Source organism: Corvus moneduloides, chromosome 4, assembly GCF_009650955.1.
Source record: "Corvus moneduloides isolate bCorMon1 chromosome 4, bCorMon1.pri, whole genome shotgun sequence".
NCBI classification, from domain to species: Eukaryota; Metazoa; Chordata; class Aves; order Passeriformes; family Corvidae; genus Corvus; species Corvus moneduloides.
The window spans coordinates 39227985-39251885 of record NC_045479.1 but is presented as its reverse complement, the minus strand read 5'-3'; the positions used below and the strand labels follow the sequence as shown (position 1 = coordinate 39251885).

Below are 23901 nucleotides of genomic sequence, written 5' to 3'. Positions count from 1 at the left end.
TCAGCTGTGGATGATGTAGGGGTTGGATGCACACAGGAGGACTAACTCAAGGATGCTCTGTCACCCAGTGAGCTGTTGCCTTAATTTTCATCTGACAGCACTTTATGTACAAAGGATTGCAGGGAGTTGAACCAAGTATGGAAAGCCAGCTGTTCAGGAGGTAAGACAGAAAGAAGTCACAGCCCATCTACACCGAGAAAGCAGAGCTGGAGCTTCCGTTCAGGTGGTAAGTGACCAATCAACCTGATTGTAATTTTATTTTTTATGTTACGAAAGCTGTATGCAACAAGCCCCCACCATTGGAGTGCTGTCACCACAAATGCTGGCAGTAAAGCCTGATGATCGGAATGGATGAACAGAGCCAAGGAGTAACCAAGATGAGTTCAGTTTCCAGTGTAAACATCTATGACAGGTTTAAGTAAAAAAAACATAGTCCAGGCTCAGAGCTGACACACTTTTTCAGAGAACCCTTGATATCAGGGCAGGCTACTGCAAAGCTGCTGGCCTGAGAGCGGTGTGGTGGTGCACTGGTACAGACAAGGACAGTATTTACATCCATCTATATTCATGGCACAGGGTGGACTCCTAATAGCCTTCCTGCCAAACCTTGCTCAATAGTTCATTTGGAGAACCATGGATCAGCTTCATTTATAAATGTTCAGTGTTGCACTCTGCAGTGGGAAAGTGATTGAAACAGCAAAGTGCTATTTCCCGAACTTCTTCTGTGTTTCTATACTTTCTTGTCTGCTGTGTCATCAAGTTCAGCTACCAGCTCTGAGGCTCAGGTTTTGTTCTACCTAATTGCCTGTGATAAGGACTACAGAATACAAATATAAGTATTGCTTATGGTACTTTGGCACCGAAGAGCTTGCTGTGTTGCCACAGTGGGAAATGCTGGGTAATAACCAAACTTTATTTGCCAAATAAATGTATTTTGTTGAATCAGCTGCTTTTCTTGCAGCTGCTTGGAAGAGAGCACTTCCTAGGGTGAACCTTCAAAGGTCAATATCTTCCTGTTCAAAACAATTCCTGTGCGTGATGGCTATCATCTTCCTTATCTGTTATCTCTGTCCCTGCTCTGCAGATGCTGGATTTGGGGCTGGCCAGAGCACTTAACCCTGCACCCCAAAAAGGTTAATATTTAGCCAATCCCCATTATGTCCCTTCTGAATTAATAAGGTGAAAATAGAAGCTGCCTTCTCACTTGAAGATTTAATTTCTTTAATTTCAGATCAGTTTCCTCCTCTATACATAGAGACCTTGCAGACTTTGATGCCTGGGGGTTCTAAAGAGGACTTTACACAGGCTCTCCAGGATTTAACTCCAAGCCAGTGGTGAGATGTTGCCTTAGAGGGGGGCCACAATGCAGTCAGAGGACCCCACCCACCCACCCACCCTCTTCTAGATATTATATATTGCATGATGGTACCTAGTATTAATCCGGACTAGCCCTCCGCACAGCAAATCTCCAGGGTCAGATAATCCCGTTGCAAGCTGTCCCTTTCCACCCCCGGAGGGCCCTGAATTAGGTCAGACGGGATTAAATTTGCGGTTTATTTATTTATCTAATTTTTTTTTTTGTGCTGGTTACACGCACACTCAGCCTCGGAGGAGGCGGGGAGGGAGGCGGGGAGCGGCGGGAGCTTTAGCCGATGGCAGTGGCTGATGCCCGGCGGCGGATGCCAGCGGCAGCCGCGCGATGGCGAGGAGCCGGGCGGCTTACGAGTACACGGAGGCGGAGGACAAGAGCATGCGGCTGGGTTTCCTCCTCATCGCCGCCGGCTTGCTTTCCCTCTTGGGTCTGGGTTGTTGCTGGCTTCGCCCGGCGCTGCAGGAGCGGGGCGGCGGCGGCTCCGCCAACTGCACGGTGCTGGCGGTGCGGCAGCTGGGGGAGCGCTTCGCCTGCACCTTCTCCTGCGGGGCCGCCTGCCGCGGCACCGCCCGCTACCCCTGCCTCCAGGTCCTGGTCCGCACCTCCCGCTCCTCCGCGCCCGCCCTGCTCCATGAGGACGAGCGGCAGCTGCGCACCAACCCCAAGGTGAGACCCGCGAACGCCCTCCGCTCCCCAAATGCGGGGCGGTGGTCCCGCCGCGGCGGTCGGTGCCCTTTCACCGCCCCTGGCGCCCGCCCTCTGTTCGGTGCGGGTTTTTCTCTTTGGGGAGGTAGGGGATGGTAAGTGAAGTGGGCGAAGTGAAGAAGAGCAAAATGCCGCTCTGCTTGTTGCTCAGCAAAAAGTAGTATATCTCTATAGTGCATATCTATAAACATAATATACACTGTACCTCTATATTTATATGTTGTGTTCATATATATATATAGCATCTCAGGGAAGGTTTAGGCTCGATAACAGGAAAAGGTTGTTCACCCAGAGAGTGGTTGAGCACTGGAACAGGCTCCCCAGGGCAGTGGTCACAGCACTAAAGCTGACGGAGTTCAAGAAGCGTTCGCTCTCAAACACATGGTGTGATTCTTGGAGCTGTCCTGTGCAGGTCCAGGAGTTGGACTTGATCCATGTGGGTGCCTTCCAATTCGGGGTATTTTGTGATTCTACATAGTATAATGTAACATACCCTGTATGTATATTGTATAGTATGCTCTATAGTGTATTACACTATCCTGTATACCAAGTATGATTCATGCACGCACACTATACACACACACACTCACAATTCTTCGCGACCAGCCCCGTTTCCAGTCCGTCCCGCCCGCGTCCGGAGCGCAGCCCCCGGGCGGCAGCGCAAGGAGAGCAGCGGAGGCTCCGCTGCCGTTCCCCGGCCGCTCCCCCCGGAGCCCCGGGACGCCGGTGGGGAGACGAGGAGAGACTCCTGCTGCCGGCGGGGAGCTCTGCTCCAGCCGTGCCCGGTGCCGCTGGGTTGCGCGTCCCGGAGGGTGGGGTGCTTCCCAGGGCCGCTTCCCAAAGCACACGGAGAAATGTTAATGGAGCCACTGCTGGCGGGGCGCTGGAGAAGGGGCTGCACCGAAACAGAAGTTTCCTCTATGCTGTTTTGATTCTTAAACTTCTCCATCACCCACATGAAAAACGACCAAATGAAGAAGTTGTGAAAGTTGCATCTTCCAGCAAACTGGGGAAGTCTGAAGGCAATGTGTGACTTGTGCTTTCTCTAAAGGCAGTTATCCTGCCTTCTCCTTTTTCTTTTTATGCTGGGTAAAGATGGCCTTGACAGCATGTACCTGAGTGGAGGAGATCTTATTAAGTAGTTTGCAGAAGGAAAAAAAAAGCTGTTGGAATCCTCCTACCCCTGAAAGAACTTGAAATTGGGAGTGTACTGGAGAAGGAAATTTCAGCTCTTTGACTGAGGTGTGGGTGTAAAATAGTGCCAAGGGTTGTGCTAAGCATGATGCAGGGGTCTGCTGGCAGGGGCCAGGAAGCATGCTTGGGTGTCCAGTTGGGATGTACAGCCTTGCATCTTCCCAGTCATACCTGCACTCGTGCTCTGTCCCTTGGATGGCAGGTTAAGTTTCACACATGGGGTTTGAGGGTTGTTTTTTTCCGCTTGGCAGCTTGGAAGGGTGGTTGGGGCAAAAATCAGCAGAGTAAGTAGCAGGATGGTAAATCTGACAGGATTTGGATTAAATTGTTGGCACCACTCAGACGTTATGAGTGATGATGAAGATGCAGTGCTGGATGGTGCTTGATTGCAAAGAAGATGAAATGTTGGCCTGTGAAGGAGCTTTGCAAACCTTTCCCTGGGAGTGCTGCTGCCAGGCACCCTGTGGAGAGGGCTGTGGTGGCAGAGGTGTGCTGCGAGTGCCCCAGCTGTCTGAGCTCCAGGACTTCTCTATACATCTCTCCATTTTCAGGTGGGCAGGGAGGAGTTGGTAAAATGCAGGAGACAAGCTACCCATTTGATACGGGGTGAAGAGGATGTGGCCCTGCAGAGGGTGCAGCATGGCTCTCCCTGAGCATGGCCCTATGGCTCTATTGTGGCCTCCTCCAGCAGTGATGGGAGGTGGGAGATAGGAGGCAAGAGCTGAGCCCTGCCACCAGAATGCCTGGACTCAGCAACTCTGGCAGCATCCACAGGTTCAGCAGCGGCTTTCAAATTGGACTACAACCACAATACCTTTCTGCCTAGTCCAAGTGTTTTGTTTTGTTTTTACTTCTTGATCCTATTTTCTTCTGCCTTTCTGAAAGTGTGGTGAGAGGATTGCACCTGCCCAAGGGCTGAATTGCAATTGCAGAGAGGCAACCCACGCTTCAGAAGTAATGCCTGTATATGTCACTCAGAAAACTATTTTTATTTACCAATTAACTTTATGTTAACTATTAATAAGGAAACAGGGCTGTGTGTTGGCAGTGTGTGGTGCTTTCCTGCTTTTACAAATATAAGCTGTTTTCTTTACCTTCCACCTTGCATCTCTAGGTGTGAGCTGTTTACCCTGGGATATTGATTGCTGAGGATTAAATCTGATTTACCAGATGAGACCAAGCAGAAAGGATGCATTTTTTTGATGTAGCTGTTTTCTTTGGTAGAAATTGAATTTACCTCAGTAGAAAACTATGTAGAAAAAAATGTGCTCTAGTTGTTTTCCCTACTTTAAGAAGCTTATGTAAAACAAATACAAAGTAAGAAGAAAAGTTGGTTAGGTCTCATCAAGAAAACGCACCTTTGTAAGGAACTGAAGTCTGTATCTGTTGCTTTGGTTTTCCCTTTTTTCCCTGTTTCAGTGTCTGTGAAGGCAAACAGTTATACTCTCCTTGAATTTTTGTTTTAAAGTCTCACTGTCTTTAAAAACTTTCAGGATTTTATGCTGAAATATCTTCGTTAGAGCAACTGAGTAGAAATCTGCTGGATTTAATGCTCAGGATCCAGTATGCATTTGTGAAGATGGGAGCTTAGGGAGCTGTTTAACCTTTCCTGTTCCCATCATGGTTTTGCCCTATGTTTCCTTGTGTTCATGCACTTAGACAAACATGCAACATGCTAATCAGTTCCAACCAGCTAGAAGGGAAAAAAAAGACCAATTTTGTTTTCAACAGTCTTTAAATTTTACTTTCTGCTTAGCTGTTTCTCTTTGTAGGGTAGCAATTTTCCCCTGTAAATCAATAGTGTGGAAAAGGCATAGTTCAGGCTCCTTACAACACACAACAGTACTAAATCAGTTGGTAGCTTCACTCCCCCCAAAAATCCCCTGTCTTTGAGTAAAAGTCTTCTGCTTTCTGTAGTAGAGTGGGCTGACATATAAACATATCACAGCGATGAATCTGTCTGTTCTAGTGAGGAAAAACCTTTTTCCAGATGCGGGAAAAAGAATTTTTTTCTTCTCTTTCTTTCTAAGATAATCACATCATTGTACAGCCCAGGACTCATTTTAGCTCTTAAAAGATTATATAGCTGGGTCAGAGTTAATCCAGGAATGTATATATAAAGCACCGGACACGATTACATTTGTGTTCAGTCTGAGTGATCTGTGGATTTCTTTTTTTTTTTTTTTTTGATTGCTGTCTCAGAGGAAGAAATTTCATTGGAGTGACAGTAGCCTTTCTTCAGCTGCCTTGATAGCAATAATAATCTCTGAGATAAAGCTTAAGCAGGATTAATTCCAAAGTCAATTTGTTGCTATCACTCTCTGGCCATCAGGTACGTTGGTGGCACATACAGCCAGCGCAGGGACCAGGCCATGAGTCTGGCTGGGGAAAATGACAGGGGAGTCTGTCAGCTGCTAAAAGGTCTGATTTGTGGGTTTTTAGACATTGCCCTTCCTACATCTGCAGTTAAGTGTAGGGTTGGAAGAAGTTGTCCACTGTTTTGCCCAAGAAACTTTTAGGGGAGTGACTGGTAAGACAGATGTTAGCAGCTGAGCGGCAGGACCTAGTTCTCCCCATCCTTGTCCGTGGGCAGGGGACCAAACCAGCTGCTGCTCCTTGTCTGCACTTCACACCTGCCCGTGCTCCTGTCACACTTCTGTCTGTAACAGCTCCACCTGACAAGATGATGTGCAGTCATGTCTTCTGTGCAGTCATGTCTTCTGTGCACTTGTAAATAGGATTTGGCTTAATTTTTGGACTCTCTTAAATATGACCCATGACAGAGGAGGTTTCATAACAAAATATAACTTCACAATAATTTTGTGAGAGTCTGGTGCATTTGGTGAAGCATTCAGATCCGTGTTTGGGCTGGTGCCTGTGACAGGCAAACTGTGCAGATGCTGCCTAGCAATTCCTCTGGAAGCAGCACCAGGGGCCATGGATAAACCCTACCACCCACTTGTCTCACCGAGGGCACCATTCCCAGCCTTAAGCCTCTGTGAGGGGTCATGGATTTGGTCACTCCCAGTGGGTTGTGCTGCTGCTGATCATCTGCACTGACAGATGCAGGTGGAAGCTAGACATGGTGCTCAGCTCCAATTCCCTCAGTACACTCAGCCCCCCTCAGGGGGGGGCAATTTTTTGTACTAATGGAGCGAGCCCACCTGCTCATGTCCTGCCCCAGTGGGATGGTTGTGGCAGTGCTTCCGGCCTTCCATGCCATGAAGGTAACCCAGTAGTGAATGGAAACACTCACTCACAAAGTTAGGAGAAGCTCACATATTGCTTGGTGTGGTGGGTTCACCCTGGCTGGACTTCAGGTCCTCACCAAAGCTGCTGTATCACTCCCATCCTCAGGTGGACAGGAGAGAGAAAATGTTATGAAAGGCTTGGGGTTGAGATAAGGACAGGGAGAGATCACTCACCCTTTACCATCATGGGAAAAATGGACTTGACTCAGGGAAATTAATCTGCTTTATTGCCAATTAAATCAGAGAAGGGTACTGCATAAATAAAATCAAATCTAAAAATGCCTTTCCGCTACCCATCCCTTCTTCCTGAGCTTAACTTCACTCCTGACTTTCTTTACCTCCTCCTTCCCACCAGGACAAAGGGACAGGGAATATGTGCTGTGGTCAGTTCATCACGCATTGGCACTCCTTCCTCTTCACACTCTTTCCCTGCTCCAGTGTTGGGTCTCTCACACAGGAGACAGTCCTCCATTACCTGCTCCAGTGTGGGTCCTTCCCACGGACTGTAGTTCCTTACAACGTGCTCCAGCATCGGTCCCCCACAGGATCACAGGTCGTGCCAGGACCCTGCTCCCACGTGGACTTCCCTCAGAGTCACAACCTCCTTTGGGCATCCCTTTGTTGTGGTGTGGGGTCCACCATGGGCTGCAGGTGGATCTGTACTCCATCTCATGTTGTGGGTCTTTGCTGCACCAAACAGATGGTACGTGCTCTGTCCCATAGCTCACCAGGAGCCAGGAGAATGGTCCTCAACATGTCACTTGGAAACTGAGTTTGAAGTCTTGCTCCTGAATGACTTTGGTTTGTCTTCTGTTGGGCTGACTTGCTTCTACTTTGGGCCCTGATGTCTCTTTGCATTTGAAACTTTCTTGGACTTGTCTTGTAGTCTGCAAAATCTGTCTTTTTTAAAATTAAAAACGTGACTGAATTAGGCAAGAATTAATCTTTGAAAAGCATGAAATGCAGCCTGGAACTTAAACCATAGTCAAGAGTTCATGCATATGTTCTTTCTCTGTGATATGGAAGAATATCTGCCCTCATGAAGTGTTCAGAAGGACCAGAAATCTTCCCAGGCATCTGCTGAGACACTGAATTGGGATCATCCAGAAGCAAACACAGATACAAATCCTACAAAACGTTGGTGTAAAGATGTATTAGCTGTTCACTGACATTTTTACTGGTGTCCTAGCTTGCTTTCAGTTGGCATTCGTTTATGTTTTGATGCCAATATTCCATGCCATGTCTTGCAAGGGAGGACAGCAGAATTAATGTCTCAGGAACTGCTTATTGCCAAAGTGGAAGTTATTTCACGTTCCTCCATCAACTCACAGCAGCAAAATTTGTGAGGTTATGATTCCCTTTTATCTGCCTGCTGACTCTTTGGAGGGTGATACAGCTGGTCAAGCAAAGTGCCCTAGAAGTGTAGAGATCCACTCCCTATGAATCTGAAAGGGACAAAGTGCACCTTGGATTGGTGGGACTATGCTGGCATCCTGGGGAGGCGAACAAGCTCCAGTGCTTGTGCAGCAGCTGATATGTTCACACTGGGATTGCTCCTTGGGTGTTCTCTGTGGCTCAAGACCTTTGTCACATTGAGTTGATGTTTCAGGGCGGCCCCTGGGATTCATATTTGGACAGGGACCACTCCTCTCTTCAAGACTGTTAATCCTTAACAGGCTGAAGCAGAGAGGTCACATCAATTTAAGGCAAGACCCCAGGTGTCTCCTTTGCATTTTTCACATGAAGATAAAGAGGAAGAGGTAGAAATACATCCAGCATTCTTTCTGTCAGCTGGGATTACTTGTGCAGAGAATGATGTGAAGTTTGAGTTATGGAAAATATTCACTGTTGTGCCCAACTTCGAGGTGTCCCTCCTGTAGGTACTGGCAATACTCCCATACACTTTGGCATGCTTTGGCATGCCAAAATACAGAAGTGTTGCCTGGAGAAACTGTCTTTGGGCCCTTTTACATCTTCCATACCAAGAAAAATCCCTGCCTTGAAAAACTCAATGTTTTAGTATCTTCATATTGAGCTAACAGCATGGGGACTGATGGGAAAAATATGTGAAGTACTCTGTGATTAAATGTCCTGGGAGACTGTTAAAGCTTGATACTTGTCTGTTCAGAGAGACATCTCTTGGGAAAAGAGATCTCTCTGGTTTTTTCTAAGCCTGAAACTCAGGATCGGGCTAAACAACAGTTCACTAGGTTATGAACTTTGTGAAGGATTCAAGAGTATTTTGTGGGGGTGGAAGGTCTCTGAAGGATCCAGAGAAAGTTTAGCCAGGAGTGGTGGGGTGGTTGCACTTTCACAGCAGAGGACAGCAGTAGGCTCAGCCAGGAGGAAGAAACATTTCAGAGGATAGAGGAAATACTAGAGCCAGTATCACAGGAATAGGAGTTTTGAGATAGCTGAGTGAATTTAGGCAAAATAATGTATATTGGTACTTAGCTGTTTTGTCTAGTTCTGCATTTTGTGTGCTGGGTAAATAGTGGCTGGTTTGGGGGCTACCTACAAGCTGGGGGCTTGGGATGAGCAGGGTGGTGACTACAGTTGGACGTAGGCAGTGAGTGCACAACTGATGGGATATGGTGCCATTTCCAAAGCAGGACATGCTCCATAAAGGAAAACATCAGGGTGGCGAATGTTGGAAGTGCTGGACCCTGGGCCAAGCAATGAGGAGGGGACCAGCTGGGATGGTGCAGCACGTTGGTGCTCTCAGGGGGACAGAGCAGAGCCAGCAGTGCTCTCAGGTGTCTTCGTGCCAAATTTGCTGACTCTGCCCAGCTGCTGCAGAGATTTATGTGAGTGTGGAGGAGAAAGGGGCATGTTTGATGCTTCCAAAGTAGACAACCAAACCAAAAACACTGCTGAACAAGGAATACTATCTGTGATAAATCCTGCATTCTGGTTTCTGAAGTAGACTGGTGGTACTGCTCATTTCTGTCCTTCATCATCATCGGTGGGACAACCCTTGTTAAGGATCATGTAAACAGGGAACTAAAGGGAGCTCTGTGCCATGGCAACACCATGTGAAAATGGTGATCCTTGCATGTGGAAAAGGTAGGTTTCAGTTTGGAAGCAACAAGGAAGACCTTGCAGATTCTTTCAGTCTGAAGCCTGCAAGACACTGGCAGCAATGGCAGGTGTTGACAGAAGTGGTCAGATTTTACATGATCAGGGAAATAAAATCCTGAGATTTCTCCCTTGCCCTTGGAACGGCAAATCTTCAAGCTGTTGTATGGTGGACATGGACTTGTAGGTCTGTACGTCTTAGGTATAGCGTGCAGCTGGGGACAAGGTAGGCCCCTGTGAAACCTCAGCAGAAGGAGAAGCAGCACTCACTGGGCACAGCGAGTGATCTTTATTCTCGTGTTAGAGAGGGTATCCCTCTCCTGGTTGTTACTGCCTTCAGGATACTGTGGAGAAATTAATGTTGTGATCATATGTATGCATGCCCTTAGGGGTTTCCCGCACCCTTCACCTCCTGCTTCTTCATCCTTCCTAAGTAGGAGGCTTTTTAGCTACCTTCCCAGTCACACTTTTTTCTGTTTGCAGCTCCCAATTTTAAAGGAATTAAAATTCTGTGTGTGCACCTGGAGCCTTGGTGTCCATACATCCTGCAGGGGGAAAAGCCTTTGTGCTGCCAGAGGGTCAGTTAAGCTGTGTTACTCAGTGTGGTTCAACATCTCCTAGAATGATTTCCTGTATGGATGCCTGGTAAAAATGGGAGGGATTGTGCTTGGACACTGGACTCTGATAGTGCTGACACTTGATTCAGTGCACTACTTGTTTTCTATTGTTTAGCTGCCTGTGGCTAGGAGGTAAGGGTGGTGTGTCAAAGACTTGGAAACAAGGTACGTGTGTGTGTGATCCAAAGGGGAGCCTCTGAAAGCCCAGTCCCAAGGGCACCAAGCTGGGGAAGGAATTTCACTTGATCTCTGGGCTTTGAAGCAGATGTCTGAGGGTGAGATCTGCAGATAGCTCAGCTGCATGCTCAGCTCTCCTTGACTTCTGTACAGCAGAAGCAGATGCTGAACCTTTCTGCTGAAGCAGGGCTGTGAACCTTTTTGCTTGTTTGCCTGGGTTGTAACAGTGGGAGAATACCTTCTTTTGTAAGAGGACATCAGCCAGATATCCCATCACCTGGGAATGCTTGCTGGACTCTTCGTGCTATTTATTAGAATGATACTTAAAAAACTTGTGATTATGTGCCTCACTGAAAATAGGAAGTTATTCAAACCCAATCCACGCAGCTGGCTAGAAATATATCAAAAAGAAATGATTATATTCACATTAATCATGCCAAACCCCAAGATGTTATGAGGTGGTTTGGTTTAACAGTGGAACAAACATGACAAAGCCTTTGTTTTCTTTCTGAATGCTGTTATATTCTTTTCCAGTACCTGCACAGTATAACTAGCATTTGAAGTGAAGTTTAGCTAATATTTCTTTCTGGAGCTTTTGTTTATTATTCTCTGTCCATTTCAGTCATGCTGGTATCATGAGGAAAATGCAGAGCAGTGATGCCCTGTGTTCTTGAGCACAGAAATAACTCTGTTTTGCAATGTGTCTTGGCAGTGTTCATACATCCCTCCCTGTGCAAGAGACGATCAGGAGAACTCTGAGAACGTCACGTACAAGCAGAAATACTGGAAAGAGAAAGTGGGTTCTCAACCATTTACATGCTATTTTAATCAGCACTTGAGGTGAGTAATCTCCCTTTGGCTAGGCAGGAGTGCTTATGCATCTGCTTAACAGCTGTCCATTGGTTCTATTTGAAATTATATATAAATGCATGCATATGTATATACACATGTGCAGACCCCCTCCAGAGTGATGTGGTTTATCACACAGAGCTCAGTGCAGAACTTTGCAAGACAGTTCTGTTGATGAAAAGCTATACGGAAAGGAAAGGAGTATTTTTACCACTTGAAGTAAAAATAAAAACTCTGAGAAAAGTTTTCCTTAAAACATGCAATTTTTATGGCAAAAAGCATCTTGGCTTTTAAGACTCAGATGGCAGATTTCTGGTGTGCGTAGTAACGTTCCTTTCGTCCACAGAAAATAAACCCTACTGTGTTCATGGAAGAAAAGGGAACATCAGTAAATACTACAAACTAATTCAGGAATTGTGTTCATAGAGGATTAATGGATCAGATACGCGTAATAAACAGCCACAGAACTGCCAGGTTTCATACATGCTTGCAGAGCAGAAAGTCATAACCTAACGCATCTCCCCTTCTGTTTCAGTTCTTACTTTTACTGCCAATGTTGATGTGACTTCCATGTGTATGAGAGTGACATGTGGTTTCCTTCCTTCAGTAAACAAAAAGAGGAGGGATTCCTTTTTCCTGTCCCTTTCTGGTGGTGATACGCCAGGAAATAAAAGGAAATGTGGTGGCAGGATGAGGTTAGTCCTATCCCACAAACACTTGGAAGTTAAATAGATGAAGGAATAGCTCGTGACTTGCAGGTGCAATTCAGGGCTCAGTGTGGGAGTGTTGGCACCAGATATTTAAGTTCAGAAAGACAAACAGGAGGAAAGTGGATGCCAGTGTGCTCGGGCCTCGAATGAACCAGGGAGCTGGAGCAGGGTGGCAGGCAGAGAAATGCCTGACTGTCCTGTGGGTGTCTTGCTGAGTGCCTCAGGGCTTCAGGTTTGTCCTAGGCTGGCTGTAATTGTTGTCTCCCAGGAGAGACTGTAGACCTGGTCAGCATGCATAGGGTGTGTTTGTTGTTCCTGGTTAACTCTTCGCAGAGGGACTCCATCAAAGCTTTGTAGCAACATTTTTTCCTTTAGAGGGGAAAGAAACATTATTTACAGCATGCAGAGGTTAAAACTTAGGGCACCCTGTGTGATGACATCAGCCCTGTCAGGGACCTTCTTGGGTGTCCTCTGATCCACAAGGTGCCAATGCTTGGCTCTGCTAACCAGGAGCCGAGTTATGATTTTGATTTTTCTGGGCAGGCAGGTGTTGCCAGTTCCTTGTGCTCCTGGGAACTGGGACTTGCAACAGCCACTGTCCGAGTGAGCAGGAGAGTCAGAAACATGGGATTGTCTGCAGGAGAAGTCATGGCTAGGATACATCTAACCTGGTGTGGAAAGGATGATGTGAAAGTTAACTTTTTTAGTCAGTGGAGAGAAACTGGAGCCTTATATCTTACCCCGTAGTAAATGCCTGATACAGGTCAGATGCCCAGAGGTGCTTATTTCTCTCCTGTAAAGGAGCGTAGGGTGGTACGTGTCCAGAGCTATGTGAGCTGATTCTCGCATCACATTTAGGCGAAGCAAAGACAAAGTTTTTCTGAGGCTGCATGCTACCTAGCGTCTGCCGTTTATGTAAGCCGGCACTGAGGATTTGTGCAGCGCTCAGGCAGAGTTTTTCCTTAAAGATGCTGAATCCTATACTGCTAAAAGTTCTTGCCAGCACAATGGCTGCATTGAAACACTGCCTTTTGCTGATCCTACAACAATTCATACACAGCATAAGAGTGGCTCGCTGCCAGAGATACTAGAAGATAGTCTAAGCCGAAGTGTATACCCCATCTATTTTCTTCTGAAGATAGCAATGAGCTTTGGGAGATAAGTTCTGCTGACTAGGAATGTGCTTGCTTGGCTATACTTTTAGAGCAATGATGACTAAGCAGCCTGTGAAGCCGTAAAAAGGAACCATAACAAACTGAGGGAAAAGTCTGTTCCCTTCAAAACAGAAGTGTGCATACTTTCTGACAGTATTTTTTTCACTGTGTGGATAAGCTAACTGTTCTCTGCCAGTCTGTATAAAACATATTATAACCCCGTGTCTGTCCCCTCAGGGCCCCTCTCCCAGGGCTACATGGCAGGGGGGAAGGGACCCCTACACATCATCTCCTCTTCATTGAATTTAGTTCAGTTTCGTTGTCAGAATTGTTGCTGCATGCAGAGTGTACTGTTGGGTAACATCTCCCTTCAGTTTGGTGGTGCATGTTTCAACAAGTTACTTTGAAAAGACAAAAAAGGGGATGCTATTGCAGTTTAAAGTTATACAAGAGCAACGAGAAGCAGACTCGGCAATTTCAACCATTCTTAGTTACTGTAAATCAAACTGCCCAGCAAAACCAGCTGCCTGAGATTTATCTTAGGGAGCCAAAGTGCATCTTAGCTTAGAGCTCAGTGCTTCACTGAAGAGCAAGGTTTTGCTTTGCCACTGTGGGCACCTACCTTTAGTGTCCCACACTTCTCTGACAAGCTTTGGGACAACGGGTTCAAGTTGCATGGGGAAGTTGCTTTTCTGGATCTCTGGTGAAGGTGCCTGTCTGTTGACATGATGATACCCCAGTCTGAAGGAAGCCCTGCACAGCAGAAACCAACCTCCAGTGCTTCAGACCCCCAAATAAAAGACAAATTCAGATAAAGTTCTCAGGCTGTTGCCAAACGTTTGAGAAGGCACTGAGCTCTTGGGCTTCAGTGTTCTGGATCTCACACCAAGTGTCCCGGCGGTCCGCAGTCATGACCTCAGCCAAACAAGGGCCACAGCTCTATGCCCTAAAGTGGGACAGGTGCAGGAACAGGCAGGATGGGGGAGATCTTGTTACTTTATTTCTTCATGTTCCTGGTCTCATTGACATCCACAACAAGAAAAAAAGAGAGAAACTAAGATTGCCATGAGCTCAGACCTACTGTCTCATGCCATGCAGAGACAAGCAGAGCAACCTGTGTCAAGTAATTTCTTATTAGTGGCTGATCTATGGGGCTTTATTGCATTTTAGTTCTGGGTTTGTCCTGTACACAAGAACACTCTGTGTTTCCTTTGCTGTGGCACAGCAGATGAGCCAGCCACACTTTAACCTCCCCCGTGTTTGCTGCAGGATGCTGTACACAAATTCATCAGATATTTGAAGAGCAAACCCTCTCAAGTGACTAGTGACAACCTGTATGTTGTTGGGGTACCCTGCAGGGTTCCCACTTATCTCAGAATAATTATGTGTATAAGCCAAGGGTGCTCAGGTAGTAGGGCTGCTCATCCATTAATGTTGGAACATAAATCTTAGTTTTCTCTGTTACTTCGCAGTTTTCTAAATTAATTCCCTGCACCTGTGGAGCAGTGCTTGGGCCCGAGGGGGAAAGGACTTTACTGTCAGTAAGACAGTGTGCTGCCTCTGTGTGCAGCCATCCAGCTGAGGATTTGTGCATCTTGCAACAATGAGGGGAAAAAATGACTGCTTGTCAGAGCGAAGGGATGGGAATATCTGGGGGAAAAAATCAGTGTATTACAAACATCATTAAATCCAGATTGTTTGAATACAAAAATATTTGTAAGGTTTCCCTATCCTGCACCTCCACCTCTGTCAGCTTTTGTTGTGCAACATAAGGTACACAGTGTGGTTCGTAAGTGATGACTGAAATGTTTATGAGCCTGTAACCTTTTGGTCCTACATGACTTCTTGGTAATCCCTGCACTGCAATTCTTCCCATGATGTTCAGTAATTGCTCTGAAGGCTCTGATGGAGGCCTGTTTTATCTGGTGTCTGTTTGAACTACTTGGCAGAACCTAACAGGGATGTGTTGTATAATGCAATAACTAAGCCAGTTAGCCCTGCTCAGAGCTCCACAAGAGTTTAGCCCGGAGCTCTAAGTCCTGCTAAAAATAAGTCCTGGTCTCACCTTTTAGCAATGAAAACAAAATTCCTCCCTCCTTGTCTGTTCAGTGAAAGGGAAAGCTGTGTTTTCAGGGTTAAGGCAGAGACATCTTCAGGGACTTTTTTTCCCAGTTTGTTTGTTCTTTCACCCTGGGACCACTGCTGGGCACTAATGGTGTTGCACAGTGCCCACCACTGCTTACAGCAAGAACCAGGTCTGAATGCCTGAGCGTGGCTTGAAATTATTGGGGGGTTTCCCCCTTTTTCCCCCTAGGTGTCTTTCTTGCTTCTGCTGCTGTTTTGTGCATGGGTAACTATTGCAGCTGGTGTGGCCCCACAGATAACTGGTGTTGGGACTTCGGGTGCATCCCCTCAAGAGGCTTTGCATTTACTGGAAACCTGAATGGCAACACTGCTAGAAAGAAGAGATTGCCAATAACCAAGCTTAGGGGGAATATGTGCAACCCCTCTGCCAACACCTTTGAACTGAAGTACTATATGAAAGTCGCAGAGCAAAGACAGGTTTATTAAAGACACTGTACTTACAGGAACAAGGCAACAAATTTAATTACATCTGCTGATTTTCACAGGGAAAAGAAAGGTGTTTCTAGGCATGATGTACCTCCTCTGTGCTCAACATCACTGCCTCAGTACCAGGGGAGTGATGCTTTTAGGCTTTCCAGCAAAGACAAATCTTTACCATGAGAAGTCTTCCCCGGGGACAGAGCACCTTTCCTTTTCTGGTTCCGAGTAAAACAACAAGCCCTCAGACTGTGGGAGCAGGCAAGTCACCTTAAAAAAAGTAGTCAAAACTGGTAGCTTTGCCAAGCAAACCCAAAGAAGTTACATTACTGTGTTTTGAGTGCCACAGAATCACAGAATACTCTGAATTGGTAGGCATCCACAAGGATCATTGAATGCAGGTCTTGACCCTGCACAGGACCATCCCCAAGAGTCACACCATGTGCCTGAGTGCATTGTCCAAATGCTTCTTGACACTGTCAGGCTTAGTGCTGTGGCCACTTCCCTGGGGAGCTGTTCCAGTGCCAAACCACCCTCTGAGGGAAGAACCTTTTCCTGATACCCAACCTAAACCTCCCCTGACACAACTTCAGGCCATTCCCTTGGGTCCTGTCACTGGTCACCACAGAGAAGAGATCAGTGCTTGCCCCTCCTCTTCTCCTTGTGAGGGAGTAACTGCAATTAAGTCTCCCCTCAATCTGCTCTTCTCCAGACTGAACAAACTAAGTGACCTCAGCCACTACTCATACGGCTTCCCCTCAAGGCCCTTCACCATTCTCATGTCCCTTCTTTGGATGCTCTCCAACAGCTTAACATCTTTCCTATATTGTGGCACCCAAAACTGCACACAGGAATCAAGGTGAGGCCACACCAGTGCACAGGGACTCTTGCTGTACCTAAGAATAGCAGTAATACCCATCTAAACCCAAACCTCATCCCAAGACTTAATTAAACGCTCTGTCTTTGACTCTTTTCCAAAAGGGAAAATCTTTTAAATTACTAAGTCACAGTCACACCTGTAATGAGTGTTTGACATCCATTGCTGCTACCTTTGGTACCTATGTTTTTCAAAACATTTAAGATTCAGTCAAAAGGATATCTTGCTTTCCCCAATCACATTTTCTTTCCTTTAATTGAATCCAATTTTCTAGTTTTTTTGCTTGCCCCTTGTTTTTGAACTAACATCTGCTTAAAAAAATACTTAAAATTCAATGTCACTATTAAGTTCAGAGCTGTGAAGATTGAGTGTTGCCTGCTTCTGTCCTCCTTGCCAACTAGCACTCTGTTATTCACAGGTGGTGGTACAATAACTATGAGGGGGCAGTATTATACCTCTTGTGAAAGGATTTTTCTGTTCAGGTGCACAGATTGGTGACTTTGCACCCATAAAGTTAATTGTACTTCATTCAATTTATAGTCTCCACCTGTGCCTGCTTATATATTTGGAGGATTTTGGATGTGCAGATTCATGCGCTCCACTATTAAATACACCTGGGATTCTTTTGATATTTTTTATGCTGCTGCCTTTCAAATTTTATAGCTGAGCTGCTCACAATCTGAGTTTTATTCTGCTCCTTACTACAGAACCAAAGAGAGATCTATGGTGCCAGCCTTGGGCACTTTCAGGCTGGCACGGTGCAAAGGATTGTCCATACAGAAATTTTGGGTGAGAGAAACCCCCAAATGCAAATGGAGGTGTAATTAAATCTGGCATCAGGTGTAGTGTGGCAGTCTGGCTCCAGTAGCTCCTCAAGGATGGATAAAACTGCAGATTTGCAAACATCTCCATTCAATCTCTCAGTGAAGGAAAAAGAGCTCCTTCTTTTTCCTCTACAGAGAATCCTTTCTTAGTGCTGCTTTCTGATCAGGACAAAGCTATAGTGGGAGAGACAGCAGAGCCATTGAACAGGTATCTGCTCCCGTGTGCCACTGGGTTAGGAGACCTTCACTCCCAGGACACCCCTGGAGGAGGCTGGGTTGCCAGGATTTTAGGCTATGAGGTTTGTTGCTCCAAGAAGTGTCAGGTGGCGCTGATGAAGCAACATGAGATGGGAGTGTTCGATGTAAGTGAGGACCAGCATGAGTCAAGACTACAGGTATTTTTCTAATTGGAGAAAGTTCTGTTTCTCTCCTTTGCAGATAGTTTTCCAGCAGACTGCATGTCTCTGGCTGTAGATGGGAAAGCAACAGCAAAGTGCAAATACCACAAGACTGATTTAATAACTGTTAAACTGCAAGGGAGAACAGAAAGAGCCAGAGATGAGGAAAACCTGCCATCACATTTCCCAAACAAGATCCCAGACTTGGAAGAGGCAGGTGGACAACAGATCTTTCAGACATGTGGCACAGCTAAATATCCAAATGTCTTGAGATGCTTTCTCATGCTATTCTCCTCCTCTGTTTCCCTTTGGAAATGCATACACCTGTCACAGACCCAGCCATGACTGTGTATTAGATGATGCTGGTGGAGGCGTGGAGGTTCAGACCTTTGTGGGATTCTTGCCAAAGTGTTCCCGTAGGAGCCTACTCAAGTCTACTGAGGCACTGCTGTCTGCTGCACCAAATCACAGCTTATTGCTGAAACAGCCACCGCTGGGAAGGAGATGAGGCCACCCTGGGGCAGGCTGTAGTCCTCTTGGGGATAGATTTCGTGCAGGCTGCTGCCTGCCAGTGCAGCTGGGCTAGCCCGGGCCACCAGCAGTCCAGGGCTGACCAGTTGGATTTGTCTCGGCCAGACCCAAATCACAGCCAGGGCTTCTGTCATCAGGAGCCTCCATGTAGCCCCATGGACACACCAGTGCTCAAAACTAAAAGCAAAGTTTTAATTACTGTTTAAATCCATCTCACAGGGCCTGATAACATTTAAGGTAGATAAGTATAAATGCTGCCTGGTGTTATGTTTCTGCCAGAGTGGTTTTGCATTCCACAGTCACAATCTACTGTATCTCTCATGGCTGTTTGTGATTACCACATTCCCCGGAGGACATAAAGCACCAACACTTTCTTTCTTTCTTTTTTTTCTTTTTTAATCCAAATGAACTTGTTAGCCTGTAAACACTGCAAGTGGAATGCTCTCACAGTCTGTCATGAGTGCTGGTGATAAAAACACAAATGAAAGCAGTGAATGAAGTGGTCCACTTAATCATTTTCTAACACTTTGGCAAATAAAGCACCTTTACTCTTACCATGTTAGATGACTTTCACTTATGATGAATTGATCGTATCATGCTGATTTATATTTTCTCCATCTTCTGTTCCTCCTCTACACAGGCCAGATGATGTGATGCTGAAGCGCACCCATGACGAGACTGTTCTCTTGCACTGCTTCCTCTGGCCTGTGGTGACATTCCTGGTCGGAGTCCTCATTGTGGTCCTGACCATCTGTGCCAAGAGCTTGGCTGTCAGGGCAGAGGCAATAAAAAAGAAGAAACATTTGTGAATGGCAAGGCTGCTCATGGAAAAGAAAAACCTGCAAGAAGATGTCAAGTGGGGCAACCTGACACACCTGCAGGTCTGCGGGGCACCCAGCTGCGTCTCCTTCCAGTGTCTGATCTGTGGTGGAGTTGCTCTTGTCTCAGGATTGTTCTTGGGAGATTGCCCCATGAAATGCCAGCTAATTGCTTCTTCTGCTATGGCACTAAATAAGTAAAAAAAAAAAAAAAAGAAAATCTACACTGCACCAAATATGCTGTGTGCTGTTAGTGCTAAAGAGCAGCTACCCAGAAATTGAGACCGTTTATAAAACTCCCTGATGATGTTAATTTCATCTCCACAAAGTGATCTTTGTTAATGTTTAATACTAAATATTTAAAATATTTACTTTAGTTAGAACATATTTCCAAACGAATAAAGTTTGATTCTTTTGGGGGTTTTAACTTCCGGGGGCATTATTTTTTTGTTTTTCTTTTTTTATTTCTTTTTCTTTTTCTTTTTAAGACAAACATAGCATTGTGCTGATTTGGTTTTTATTCCACTGTGTAGAATAATTTTAAAATTCAAACTTTACCTTCTGTCTAGACAAAATCTTTCATCATCACCCATTCACTGTGATGAAATGTAGAAGTCTCTCCGAAATACTTTAAAAAAAAATGAAACCGCTATTGGAAAAGATGATTAAATACTGGATCTCACTTTATTGCCTCAGTGGTATTCAGTCCCTACAGTTTTTCTTGTCCCTTCTCAGGTACCCTCTTCATGAATGCTCCAGGCTCTAAGGAGCAAGGATTTTACAGTAGTGGTTTTACATTAATATGTTTTACCAGCATCTTCCCCCAACAGTGTAGTACCTGAGTGTCTGCTGAGGAGAGCCTGTGTGTCATGGTGTGACTCACATCACCAGAGAAGGACATCAACTCCTTGCAGGGCTGTGGATGTTTGCTGCTGAACTGCCTATCCCAATCACACCAGCTCAATGAAGGCCCCCTCAGAGGGGATGCTCCAGAAAACACAAGGCACTCTGGGCATGGAATCTCGCTGGGTCTGGTTTCTCTGCTTGCCCCAGCTCCTTGCTGTGTGTGATGGGAGTACCAGCTCTAGTCCACTTGCTCAGCACAGAGAGTTCCATATTTCTGGCAGTTTCCCAGGGCACATTTTTGCATGCCACAGTCAGGAGCTGAGGCCAGAGCAGTTTCATGGCACTCGTTGATGCCCCTGCAGGGCTGGCCCCCCCTGGGACCAGCTGTGCAGCTTGGCAGCGCTGGAGTGCAGCAAAGAAGAAAAGCCATGTGGCTGGGTCAGGAAAGTGAGTGATTACTGACAAAGCATTTTAATCTACATTAACAATTCTGCAATTCTAAACACACTGTGCATTGTACTAATCTCTGATATTCTTAGTATTATGTGTCAATACCTTGGGTTTCATTGTGATTTTAACACATAGCAGAAATATTTCCTCAGGATGAGAAAAGTGCTAGATTTGAAAGCCTGAAAGCTTAGTTGGCACAAGGTGCAATGACAAACTTGCTTTAATTGCCCAGTGTCCTTTTCAGATTAATTGTGTTGTGTGTTTTAGAAGTGATTTCCATAAGACCTCTTGTGCACACTGTGGTGCCCAGTGATGAGGGTGATGCACAGCAAGGGCAACAGAGTGACTGGAAGTCATTTCCCGCTCCCCTTCTTACTTGCTATGTGACTTTTTGAATGTTATCTGGTCCCAGTCCACACTGGGATAGCTGTTCCTTCAAAGCAAGTTAAGGAAATATGTTTGTAGAGGCAGGAACTTGATGCCTCCTGGCACATTACTCTGTATGAAAGATCCAGTTGGCATTGGCTGCCCATGTTCAGGAACCTCCAGTCCTGTAGATGAAAAATACCTCTTGTGAGAAAAATTTCCAATTCTGTGTGTTAAACATCACTCCTTTGAAGGTGGCTGCTGTCCAGCTCACACTGGTACCTTCTGTCAGCCTACTGAAAAGAGTAGTGCTGGATATACTGGGTGCAGAGAGGTTGTGAGCTCTCAGCCTCTCAGAAGAAAGCCTGCCAACTTCTGAGAGAGCTGTCCTGCAAAGGACACTGTGTTTTGTTTCACTTGTGTCTCACTGCTGCAGCCTTGCTTGCATCCACTGCGGTTCTCTTGCCTCAGCAACCCATGAAACGTTGCATTGTGTGTCTGATTTGGGGGCTTGGTTGCTATTTTTTTATATATATATGTTACTTCTTCACACTCTGCAAATCACATAAAGCTGCCAGTGTGGGGTGGTTTGGTTTTCTGGGTAAGGTAATGCCAAATTCTCCTCATTTATTTCTCTTTGGTAACTTCTTACAGTTAAGAGGAATAAGCCTGATTTTCTACATCCATCCATCCTTTGTTTTCCCAAGGGAGAAGGAAATACACAGTGACACAGATTCATCATCAAATTTTAAGCCAGTAGTTTGGGGCTCACAAATCCAGATTAACAAAATCCTCTCTTGCTTTGCTTCAGAAGCTTTTGTGAGTGAATCGTTCAGCTGGTTCTCTGAGCAAAAGGCAAGAAGCAAATTGAGCGGACGCAGCTCACTTGATTGGCAATCATATATTTAAATCTGTTGGAAATGCCATTTGCAAAGGCCTCTGGAAGAAAGTAATGGCTACAGAGATGATATTAAATTATTTTGCTGGGAGATTAACACCCCAAGTTAAATATCTAAATTGGCATGCAAGGACCAGCAGTAGGTATATGCCTGGCATGGCAGTGTGTGATGCTAAGGGGAAAACTCAAAATCCTGAAATTCACTCTTCTGTCCCATCCCGTCCCTCACTGATTTAGAAATGTCTTTGCAAACCCTGTACTTGATTGTGGAAGCTGGGGATTTCCATCTAGCGGATTATTCACTGATTTCCTCCTTGGCTTTGCAGATTTCCAGGTTTTGTGTTGTATTCTCTGAAACATATTTGCAGCCAGAGTGGCTGCTTTTCCCAAAGCCATCTGCAGAGTTGGCTTTTGCATTTTGTTCAATATTTATATGCCATTGCTTTGAGGAATTTTGTTCTGGCATGCTGTCTGCTGCTCTGCTTCAGTAAGACCTGCCTTCTGTTTCATGTAGTGCAATTAAATCAATTTGTTTATACAGTATCATTCTCTGTTAGTTTCTAAGGCTCATTTTAAAAGTTGCAGTAATAGGAGCATTTTTTTGTTGCATTTTTCCTGCTTGTGTGTTTCTGTGTTGCCAGTAACAGACAAGATTGTTATTAACAAAGTCAGAAAATTTAACTGCTGAATGAACAGCTTAATTCTAACTCGGAGCAGATGAGGGATGTCATGGGAGAATCCAGGGGCATTTTAGAAGATCATTTCCCATAATCTCTGCTATAAACATAGCCCTTTGACAGGGGTCCAGCACAGACTGCTGGATTTGAAGGACTGTTTTCAACGGAGCTCTTCAGTAGGTGCTGCAGGATGCAGGTTGGGAAGTACAGTGAGGAGGTAGTGCAGGTCTCAGTTTCCAGACTTGCACTTCCAGGTGTGTTTTGAGGGATTTGTCCTAGAACAGAACAAAGATGTCTGTGAGGCGTGAGAGTTTAGAGCTCTCTGTGCATCTGCTGCTGCAGCTCAGCCTGCCTCTGCCCCCCCCAGCCCTGGTGCTGAATCTGTGGGGTTCCCTGTCTGCAGTTTGCTTCTGGGAACCCTCGTTGCTGGGCCAGGCTGTGGGGTCATGCCCACAGGAGCAGGTATGTCTACAGAGGGCTGCCACACATCTCAGCTCAATTCACAAGCAACATGAGAGCCTCCATCAAGCGTATGTTATCCCGTCAGAGTGCAGCTGGGAAATGTGGGGGAAACACTGGTCAATGTTTAAAACCTTTTAATAGATAAAGTGATAGGGCTTAAGTATTCTTGAGGAGGTGTCTAATGCAATTTGCTAAGGCTTACTTGAAAAATGAATACTATTAAAAATTGGCAGTGGGTCTGGTCTGACAGTGGGAGTGTGTGGATTGCCTGTGAACAGAAGGGAAGTGCTGTGCAAGCAGCTTTGCTCAGCACTGCAAATATGGGAGCTGCCTGCCAAATCAGGGTTTCTGCAAACTTTAGTCTAAATGGACAAAGTATCTTAAAGCCAAGAACAAACACGTGAAAGAGGAGACACCTAGAACAGTGTTTAATAAGAAAAGAAAAGCACTAAGGCCATGGTTTATATTTCAATAATCAGATGAAAGGAAGCACAGCTGAATTTCTAATTATGATGCTTATTATATCATGCAAATATAGTCTTTCAATCCCTGACAGAAATCCCATAGCCAGAGTTATTGAAAAATCAGCTTATTCCTGTGTGTGGTTTCTCTGAGAATCAAAACCTCTTTGTTTGGGTTTTTTTTACCTCAGCATGGAACAGCTGCTATTCCTCCATTAACTTTCAATCAGAAACCAACCGCTTCCCTTTCTGGCATCTTAAGAGGCTGCTATGCTGATCCGTCAAGCTCACAATCTTTGCTGCAGGAAGCATGAGCAGGAAAACCTCGGAGGGAATATGTGTGCAATTAATCATCCTGCCTTGTCAGGTCACAGACCCACTGAATGAATCAGCCCCAAAGTTGGATATTTGAGAGGCTGTGCAATCCTCGTTCTGGTTTGATACGTGAGCGTGAATGCTGCCATTGCTTGCACCGCATTTAATTCACAGCTCTTTGGTGGTCTAATGGTTTGAAGTCTTGTAAGCCAGAAAATTGTTCTGTGTGTATTGGATGCATGGCTGGAGATGCTATAAAAAGAGAAAAGAATAGCTCATTACACTATATAGCTGTAATTTTCAGGTAAA

At 45.6% G+C, this 23901-nt stretch overlaps 1 protein-coding gene across 1 annotated transcript; it reads left to right on the top strand.

Moving 5' to 3' along the window:
- The first annotated feature begins 1601 nt into the window (after positions 1–1601).
- KCNMB4 (potassium calcium-activated channel subfamily M regulatory beta subunit 4) lies at positions 1602–19799 on the top strand. Its single transcript, XM_032105317.1, has 3 exons — positions 1602–2038; positions 11107–11234; positions 18940–19799. Exons 1-3 carry the CDS (start codon positions 1700–1702, stop codon positions 19106–19108), a joined length of 636 nt encoding a protein of 211 aa, XP_031961208.1. The 5' UTR covers positions 1602–1699; the 3' UTR covers positions 19109–19799.
- Positions 19800–23901: the final 4102 nt, after the last annotated feature.

Bases quoted from the DNA above. Each gene is read 5' to 3' on its own strand.
- KCNMB4 (XM_032105317.1), top strand. From the start codon at position 1,700: ATGGCGAGGAGCCGGGCGGCTTACGAGTACACGGAGGCGGAGGACAAG. The intron at 2,039-11,106 runs GTGAGACCCGCG...GTGTCTTGGCAG, and splicing joins AGCTGCGCACCAACCCCAAG to TGTTCATACATCCCTCCCTG. The intron at 11,235-18,939 runs GTGAGTAATCTC...TCCTCTACACAG, and splicing joins TATTTTAATCAGCACTTGAG to GCCAGATGATGTGATGCTGA.